The 9,726-nt window shown below is 49.2% G+C and overlaps 1 protein-coding gene across 2 annotated transcripts in view; it reads left to right on the forward strand.

The window, feature by feature from the left end:
* The window catches only part of PLXNA2 (plexin A2), a 213,014-nt gene extending 205,360 nt beyond the window's left edge, over window positions 1-7,654 (forward strand). For both annotated transcript variants that reach the window (XM_023640785.2, XM_023640786.2), the window contains 3 exons: window positions 771-983; window positions 1,684-1,834; window positions 2,554-7,654. In XM_023640785.2, the coding sequence (XP_023496553.2) occupies window positions 771-983; window positions 1,684-1,834; window positions 2,554-2,649 (460 nt within the window). In that variant the 3' untranslated portion in view covers window positions 2,650-7,654. The remainder of the gene's footprint in view (window positions 1-770; window positions 984-1,683; window positions 1,835-2,553) is intronic.
* Window positions 7,655-9,726: the final 2,072 nt, after the last annotated feature.

The raw sequence follows: 9,726 nt of genomic DNA on the forward strand, positions 1-9,726 counted from the left end.
GGGCTTATCCTCTTTATGGCCTAAGGAGCAGAGAAAACGCATTCTCCGATTATAAATTCCTGAGTTGCAGAAGGAACTCTCCTAACGACTGATCAGTTCCTCTTGGGGTGGGAAAAACTCCGGGCCACAGTGAGTCATTCCCAGCTTGCCAACAATGACCTCCTCTTCTCCATCTGCCCCTGCCCAGATACAAGAAGGCCCTGGGGAGAGTCATGAAAGAACTGCCCCTAGGGGAGCCCATTCCTCAGCCCAGCCAGGCCAGGCCAGCCCTGGGAAGCAGCTCGGGCAGCCGGGCTGGGCGGAGAGCACAGGTGGTGCCCTTTGTGCCCACTCTGAGGCAGTGCCTGGGGCTGCCCGAGGCGTCCTTCCGGACAATGGCCATGGGCACGGTGCAGGAACTCTAGGAGCCTGTTGGCTTTGTTTGAAGCTTGAGAAATTGTGCAGTCCTCCATGTTTGGGCTTCCCTGGGGACATGGAGGCCTTTGGAAAAGACCGCTGGGCGGGAACAGAACCCACCACGCCCACCCCTCAGTTATTAGAGAACAGGGTCAGGCCCCCTCAGGGTACAATGGCCCCTCTCCTTTTCTCCCAGTGTCAGGAACAGCTTAGCCTAAATTAGCGTCCTGGCTGGACCAGTCTTCTGTGATTTCATCCCCTTGCCCTCTGGAGAGGGAATTTTGCATCTGGCAGGGAGGGGAGGAATATTAGGGGACAGCATCAGGGGCATGGCTGAGTGCAGCCCTCGGGGTCGGCTCTGCCTTTTCCTACAGCCTCCCTCTGCGCTTCTGGGTGAACGTGATCAAGAACCCCCAGTTCGTTTTTGACATCCACAAGGGCAGCATCACGGATGCCTGCCTCTCCGTGGTGGCCCAGACCTTCATGGACTCTTGCTCAACGTCAGAGCACCGGCTGGGCAAGGACTCCCCCTCCAACAAGCTGCTCTATGCCAAGGACATCCCCAGCTACAAGAGCTGGGTGGAGAGGTCAGTAGCATCCTCCGGACAGGCCCCATGCCCCTGTCTGCCTACTCCATTCCCTGCCTGTGGGTTTCGCTGACCGAGGACTCAATACCGTGTTTGTGGTACCTTCAGGACCTCATGCTGCCCTCCTTCTTCCTTGTCTAAACCTCCCTCCTGAGGGAGGAAGGGAAACTTTATACCCTTGGAAGTCAGATCATTATCATTCTAATTACTGTTTATTGAGGACCTGCTAAGCACCCAACACTGGGATAAAGATTTCATATGTATCATCTCATTAAAATATCCAACAAAATTGTGAAGTAGGTATTATTATCATCCCTGTTTTACTGATGAGGAAACTGCAGCACAGGGAGGCTATGTGACTTGCCCAAGGTCATGCAGCTAGCAGGTAACAGAGCTGGGATTTGAATACAAGGAGTCTTGTCAGAGTCTGGGCTTTTTAACCATCCTGGGGGGTCACTGCAGCTGGGAGCTCGAAGCTAGATTCAATCTCCTCAAGAAACTCTGGCTTTGGGGAATGCCAGTCTCCAGGCCCTAACCTCAGCTTGAGGCAGGAGGCCAGAGGAAGCCACATCAGAAGAGAAATGGGGAGGCAGGAGCACTTGGGGACACTCTGTGCTCTCGAGGGGCCTGAGGCCAGGGTAGGTATAGACAACTGTTTGCCGAGTCCCCATCAAGGAGCCTGTCCTCCTCTCTACGGCAGATACTACGCAGACATCGCCAAGCTCCCCGCCATCAGTGACCAGGACATGAACGCCTACCTCGCTGAGCAGTCCCGCCTGCACGCCGTGGAGTTCAACATGCTGAGTGCCCTCAATGAGATCTACTCCTACGTCAGCAAGTATAGCGAAGAGGTAAGACAGGGCCCTCGAAGAGACGGAAACCAACACGCGGCAGGCAAGGCAGTTAAACAGAAGGCCTGGCTCCGTCCTCAAATAGTAGCAATAGAGGGTGATTTGGCAAATACTCATGGAGTCAAAAACCCATGAGCTCAAAAGTCGTTACCATTCCTTGAGAAGGCAGCCTGCCCTCTCCTGATTCATTGAACGCTTTCTTATACATTTCATTGTCTTTCACTCATTGTTAACACAATAAATAACACTTTTAACAACATAATTGTTTTTCAGTTCAAAGTGTTGTATGATTAATTTCACTCTTTCCTAAACAATGAATCAGGCTATTCTTTGCACTTGGGCAGATCCTGTCAGTTACATTTCTGATAGACAAGACCTTCACCTGCATAGAGGTTGAATAGGACAGCTTCAGAGAAGTCACAAGTTGTGCATTAGCATTGGACCTGAAAGTAGTATTCCTGATAATAATAGTAATAGCTAACACTTACATAGCACTTCCTATATGCCAAATATTGTTTTAAATACTTTATATACATACATATATATACATACACACATACATATTACATGTACATACATATATATTCAATAATCATTTACATTATTTCAAGTTACGTTCATTAGGGTGGAATGGAAAGGTAGAAGGATGAAGGATTTGGAAAACGCCATCTTCCGTACTGAGTCCTGAAGTCTTCCCCTGCTTTGTGTTTGTCCCTCAGCTCATCGGGGCACTAGAGCAGGACGAGCAGGCCCGGCGACAGCGGCTGGCGTACAAGGTGGAACAGCTCATAAACGCCATGTCCATTGAGAGCTGAGAGATGGAGCCTCAAGTTCCTGGGAAGAGGGACCCATGAGAGCTGTCACACCGGGAGTCTCAGAAGGAAGGACAAGTGACGGGGATCAGCCCCCAGAGCTTGCTGTCCCCTGAGACCCCATGCCGGGGAGAGGGGAGGGCCCCTCTCCCCACGCCAGCCAAGTTTCGTCACAGCCGGTTCCTGCAGGGAGAGTCCATGCGCGTCATCCATCCACAGCGAGAATGAGAGAGAAGCAGGCGCGGAGAAGGTGGTTCTTCAAGCTGAGAGGCACGAGCGGGGCCAGTTCTGCCTCTGTGACTGCTGCTTTGCATGAAAACTCATTTGATGTATATTGGGGAAATAATGAGAACTTTATTTAATTTTTTTTAAGAAAAAGGAAAACCAGAAATAAAACAAAGCAAAAAGCTGCCCTGTTAATCCCGTCCAACTTTTGTTGAATTCTGATTTCTGCCCCCCTTCCTTCTTTCTTCCCCTTCGTCCGTCCTTCCTCCCGTAACTCCTGTTTCCAAATGTCAGGAAAAAGCCTACAAAGAGATGCTGAGAGAAACTGGAGCGAAAAGGCTTGTTTCCTTTCCCTTGAAATTAAAAACAAAAGGAAAGAAAATGAGGAGAAGAAGAATGAGCACAAGTTCACACCAAACACTTCGCAAAAATAGAGGCCAGTAAAACCTAGAATTATCCCAGCAGCCGGAAGAACATGGAAACTGAAGAACTTTGCACAAATTGCAAAGCCATCGAGTGGCTCAACCTGGCTGACTGGCACTTGAGCTTTACATACCACACACCTGTATATTCTCATCTCTTGAGAGGAGATAATGTGTCTATAGAATACCAATGCTTTTTGCTACTGTTTTTTTGTTTTGTTTTATTTAATCCCAAACCTCAACAAATGACAAACTGATCTTTGGTACTTTTCCTTTTGGTTTCCCTAAAGTTACTCCCAGAAGTGGGGAGAGGTGGGCCTCTCCCAGACCAGACACCTGGCCTTCCTGAGGACATTGGGCAGCTCTGCCTTATGTCAGTCACTGTCATAGACCAGGCACCCTGGGGAAAGGGCCTGGAATTGTGTGGCCCAGGCCTCTGGGAGGTTCCATTTGGGAGTTGATTTAGGGACATGGGTGTTTGGCTGTGGATTCCACTCCAATCCTCCAGTGGTTTCTTGCAATTAAAGAGAGAACAAAATCAAACCCTGTTTACAGCAAGCAATACTTGAAGAGGATAGGTTAAAGACACTGCAGTATTTATTGTTATGCTTTCTCTCTTGTTCTCTCATGCCGGGAGAGGGGAGACAACCCTTCGGTCAGATGTGGAAGCTCCTGATCGTCTGAGCACTTCCCTCAGTCGATATGACTGTAGCATCCCCACGTTACTGTCTTCTGCCTCTCTTTCTGCCTCTCATGTCCTTATGAGTTTGAAGGACAAATGGTGGCTTCTCACTGGGCTCCTTTCCTTCTCTCTCTCTCCTGCTGACACCTAAAACCATGGATGACCAACTCTCCTGAGGGTAGTTTCCAAACAAAGAGACCAAAGCTCCATGCCCTGGTCCTGAGACCCCGTGGAAGCCACTGGGAGTCATCCAGAGGAAGGCGACTGTTGGCAGAGGACCTTGGTGACCGGGACAGCCATCAGAGTTTTCAGGCCTCCCATGCTGGCAAGGATCCAAGCAGCCAGCTCCAACTTCTCTGCAAGCAGCATGGGAGTGAGGAGAAGGACAAGAGGAAGGCGAAGGGAGGAGGCAGGAGGGGACCAACTTCCCCTTCCCACCTTCTACTTTCAAAGGGGCTGCAATGCTGGGAAACCGGACCAGCCATTCCCGGAGAGACCAGACCAGGGTCATTTCCTCTATAATTAACTCTGGGCCCCAGCTTCTCTGTGCCCTGGTTTACCTCCAAGCAATTCCAATTTCCAAAGGCTCTGCTGACCACATTGCATTCCCAGGAAAGGACTGGGGGAGGGGGAGTGCTGAGGGCTGGCTTCCATCCCTGGCGTGTGGCTTTGGGTCGCTGTGCTAACCACACAGCAGACATCGCCTGGTCTCTTCAGTTCCAGTTTCTTGCCTGAATGCAGCTGACAAATGGGAAGAGAAAAGCATTCTGCAAAATACTCAGGAAACTCGCTGTTTTCATTAGAATTCACAACCAGCCATGCCAAGGCCACTTTCTTCTGATAATCCACTTCTGTTCAAGTTTCTCTGGGCCCTATTAATAGCCTGAAAGAAATACTAATGACTGGCCTTCTACACTAAGCCAAAGTGTCTGCTCTTCCTAGCACCCAAAGCTTATCAGCTCAGAGCCCACAGTTTATGGAGATGAAAGGAGAGGAGATACGGGCAAGAGGAATGTGAGCAGGGGACTTTGTGCCACCCACAAAAAATTCCAGCCCACCTCATTTTACTTCTGAGCATCTGAATGAAGATGCCTCACACTGGCATCCAGGGCCTTGCTCTACCAAGAAGTAAAAGGAAGTTAGACATCTCAACTGCATCTTAACCAACCCTTACCTCTATGCATCTATCCGGGCGTTTCTCAGCACCTACTTTTGGTGACCATTCAATGCCCCTGGGGATGCTTCCTGGAAGGTTTTGGGGGAGTGTGGAGAATGATGGGGGGATTGCCAACTGAAGTGGAGAGGAGAGGAGCCAGAGCTGGCATGAGTGGCTTGGCCACATTTCTCAAGATTCCATGAGAGAGTTGGGGAACATGGGCTGGCAAAGGAAGTGGCACAGGGGCATCCCTAAGGAAGGAATTAAGACAAAAGAAAACTCAACTGGACTTAAGCCAGGCCATGAGGGTGAAAGGTTATAGAGCCTTGTCCCCTTTCTGGCTTCCCACCTGTCCCTCCTCTACCACCGCTTGACTTTAGGTCACCAAGAGCCAATGGAGTCCATGCCCTGTGGAATGGGGAGGAGAGAGAGTCGGTCGGCCTCTCTCCTCACTATTATCCAATTTGAAGATATTTTGACCTTGTATAAGGAATAAGTATCAAAGTCAGCCCCTCCCCCACACAAAGCCATCTGTCTTGGAGGGAGGAAGGAAGGGAAGTCTCTCTCGAAAGTCAATCCAGCTTTGCTTTGTTTCGTTGATCTGCACAAGAGACAATTCTCTGGAAAAGGAAAAGGACCCCAGAATGTGCTTGGCAAGACAGAAAGTGCTAATGGACAAGATGGAAATAGACCAGATGTCCATCCTGGTGGAGCAAGTCCCTCCAGCTGGCACCTGCTGCTGCCTCCTGCCCTCAGCATGGGTTCAGGGATGTCTGTGCTCGCTCTCCTACTTCTCCCCACAGTGCATCTCTCAAAACCATTTCTGATCCACCACTGGCAGAGAGCTCCCCCTCCTTTGCAGAGTTCAGTCATTAAAAGAATGAACTAGCTGTTAACGTCACGGGAGGGAGAGAACTATTTCCTACGTTCATTCATTTGGGGAACCTTCTGGAGCAGCAACTGTTTGCTAGGGACAGCTCTAGGTGCTGAGAAACAGCAATGAACAAGACCAAGAAGGTCCTGCTTCTAGCAAGTTTAATTCTTCAGGTTGCTGGTTCCTGAAAGCAACTTCCCAGGCACAGTTTTCCTCCCTGACCCGCAGAGGGCACGAGTTTTGTAGGGGCCGGAAGAAGGAAGAAGGCCAGACACACAGTTGCCTTACCTTATTCTGGGGACATTCCTCCAGCAATGAGAGCTTCTCTCGTTTCCACTGCCCCCATCTCTTCTGAGGGCACTCCCCTGCTGCGTGAGCTCCTGACCTTCCTTCAATTCCGCCAAATGAGGACAAGAAATAGCAGTCAAGGCCTCTGGCCCTGCCGAGCTTGAAGCAGAAGTAATAGATGGATGTGCTGGACTAAAAATGGTCTGGGCAGAACAAATAGAAGACGTGTGAAAGGCTCTGGCTGATAAATCTCCAGGTGCACTCCATTGCCACACCTGCCCCCATCAACCTGCAATCGGTAAATACTGAACCGGCAGCCGCTCTCGGGGAGGCTTTTTCCCAGCCACATTGTGTCATAGGTGAGGTCCCTGGGGGCTGGCCATGGACAGGAAAGATCCGAGACTCGGGGGACTCTGTGGGTGAGAAAATGCAAAGCAACCTCGTAGACATGGGGCTGTGGGAGCGGATCCCATGGGGAGACTTGAGAGATGAAGTTCAGGCCCACTGATGCCTTGTCTCAGGAACAGGCTTTGAGAAAATGACGGCATCCTCTTCATAACTCCAAAGTCTGTCTTCCCTGTCGCTTTCCTTTCTCCTGGTTTCCCCAAAGAGTGAAGTTGTAGCATCTGGGGCTCAGCAATGCCCATGGATGAAAGATAAATTTTCACTCTTGGTATTAGGGAGGTCCTGGGAGATGATCAAGACCACTGCTTGTCAGACAGGGCCTCAGCCCAACTAGGAAACGGGAGATTCTCAGCCTTTCCTGGACACTCCTATCTTGTTCTCCTCACCTTAAAGGGGCTCTACCTTCAGACCGGGCTCCATCCTTCCTGCCACGCATCCTGTTTCTCCTGTCCTAGCCTCAAGGAAGATGGGAGGCATCTTCTGGATTTCAGTCATGGCCCTGACTTTGGCTTTATTTGCCCTCCTTATTGGGATTACAGGTGAAGAACGTAATGGAAAATAGTGCCCCCCAATCAGAGCAGATGTTCTTGAGTGTGTTGGGGAGAAAGGGAGAAGCTCTTTATACTAAGACTAGGGACCTTGAGCCCAGCTGCCTCTCCCCCCAACCTCTCCTACCCGAACCCACTCTTCTTGACACACTGGAATCTCTATTATACATATATATATTTTTAAGAAAATGCAATGATAGTTGTCTGGTTTTGTTGTTTTTACAGGTGTTGTGGAATAAAAATTGTAAGAAAATTAAGTATTTAAAAGGTTCCAATAGAACGGGGTTTTTTTGTTATTCTAATATATTATTGTGTACCTATTGTAAATATGAAACACTCCTATTTTGCAAGCCAAGGACACAATTTGTACTGTTGTTATATATAAATAAAGTTTACTGGATAAAAAAATCTTAAATCTTCAAATCAATCTGGTTGGTCAGCAGCACAGATGCAGAATAACATTTCAGGGGCATATTTAAGAAGCAGGGTACTCACAGGAAGATGAACTAAGTTGTTTGGAGGGACTTCCAGAATTCTCTCTGGAGCCGGAGCTTATTAATGTCCAGCCATTATCATCAACAGACACATGCACACACGCGCGCGCGCGCGCACACACACACACACACACGCACTCGCACGCCTACTCTGCCCTGGCTTGTACCAGTAGGTGAACACTGCCCCCTAGCCTCAAGACCCCAGAATATAGCTTTTCTCCAACAGGAGGCTGATAGTGCAAAGATGCTTGGGTTGAGGCCCTTTCCCAGGGTGAATGAGGTCTCAGAAGAATAAGGAGATCCACCCCCAGCCCTCCCTGAATGTTACATTCATTTGTACAAAACATTTATTAAGCATCTACCATAGTCTGGCATGTGGTCTGTCCTGGGATATAAAATAATAAATGAGAAAGGCGTGATTCTTGTTGTCATCAAAATCATAAGGGGAAAATCAGAAGGATTCTGAAAAAGGAATGTCTCAGCATGCCATGGGAAGGGGTTTTTGTTGTTTTTCTTTTATTTTCAGCTGAGGGATTAAGGGTGAATCAAGGGAAAGATGCCAGATAGTCTGTGCTTTTAGGGCGGCATGGGGGAGTGGGCGGGGGCTCTGGCCTAGGGGTACAGGCTGTTGGGCTGACTTGGAGTCCAGAGGCCATGAGACTTAGAGGGAGGGAATTGATTGATCTGAGAACATCATGCACCCCCCCACTTCTGTACTTCCATTTTTCTATATACTTTTTTTCTCGTATCCCAAAGTGTGTGGGTCACATTTCCACTCTCAGGTGGTAAAAGGAGTAGATGAGAACAAGTCAAGAACCTGTCCATCTGACGTCACTGAGTGTGCCAGGAAATTGCTGATCACTCCCTTCATGATAATGAGGTCAGACTCGTTTTCTGGGCCTTCAGCCTTGTACCCAGCAGTAAGAGAAGAGAAGAGTAGAGCCTTCTGAAGGATGAGCTGCAGCCCTTGCCCTCGGAAAGGCTCCAGTCGGATTGGGGAAAAAGTCCCTGCCTTCAGGGTGCCTCCAGGCCGACAGGGGAGACACAGACCCCGCTCTCAAGGACAGCTCAGTCTTATATGGACGGCCAGCACATGTAAGAATGGGGCCTCAAGTCAAAAAACAAATCATGTAAACAAGTGCATGTTGCTAAATATAGTGTGTGCTAGAGTTGTCGAATTATCATAGAGTCAAAGAGACCATTCCTGTGAAGGTTTTTCAGTCCCTACTTCGCAGCCTCTGAGTTTATGGTGTTTGTGCACACACACACACACACACACACACGTGCACACATACTGTTCCCTGAGAGGCTGGAAAGATGCAAATACTGGTCCTGAGGGTGGAAAAAGTGCAAACACAACACCCTGAAGAGCTGGGGAAGAGCACGTTGCTGTGGCCCGTATGAGCACCGTTTAATTAGTGCATCGTTCTCAATTGCATGGAAGGTCTTGTTTGTGAGCACACAAACCAGCCTCTGCTTCTCTTTTAAATGCAGACCTAGAACATTGGAGGCACTCTATTCTACTACAGTCAAAAAGGCATAATGTTTCTCAGTAAAAGCAATAACGTGGCCCTGGCGAGCTCCTGGCTTGTTAATAGCGTGGGACAGGAGTGGTTAGATCAGATCGGCCTCTGTCAGTGCCTGGTGGGGCCCCTTGAGTAGCCTGTGCTGAGACGCAGGACCACATGGCCTGGAGGAAGGAGGCCACTTCTCTGTATGCGGTCCTTGCACCCCAGAGCTTCTCGATCTTCTTGCCTCTCCCTGTCTCTCCTCTCAGCAACTCAGACTTGGGGCACTTCTATGATTAAATATCTACTGCAGGAACTACCATCCTCAAGGAAGGAGGAGATGAGGCAGGGGGGGAATCTACCAGGGGCCTGTCTGTCCTGTTCACTGTTATAGTCCCAGGGCAGAGCACATTCAGTGCCCGGCCAAGCGCAGATGACCAATAAGAATGATCTGAATAAATAAATGATCAAATAAATG

The sequence above is a fragment of the Equus caballus genome, chromosome 5 (genome assembly GCF_041296265.1).
Source record: "Equus caballus isolate H_3958 breed thoroughbred chromosome 5, TB-T2T, whole genome shotgun sequence".
NCBI classification, from domain to species: domain Eukaryota; kingdom Metazoa; phylum Chordata; class Mammalia; order Perissodactyla; family Equidae; genus Equus; species Equus caballus.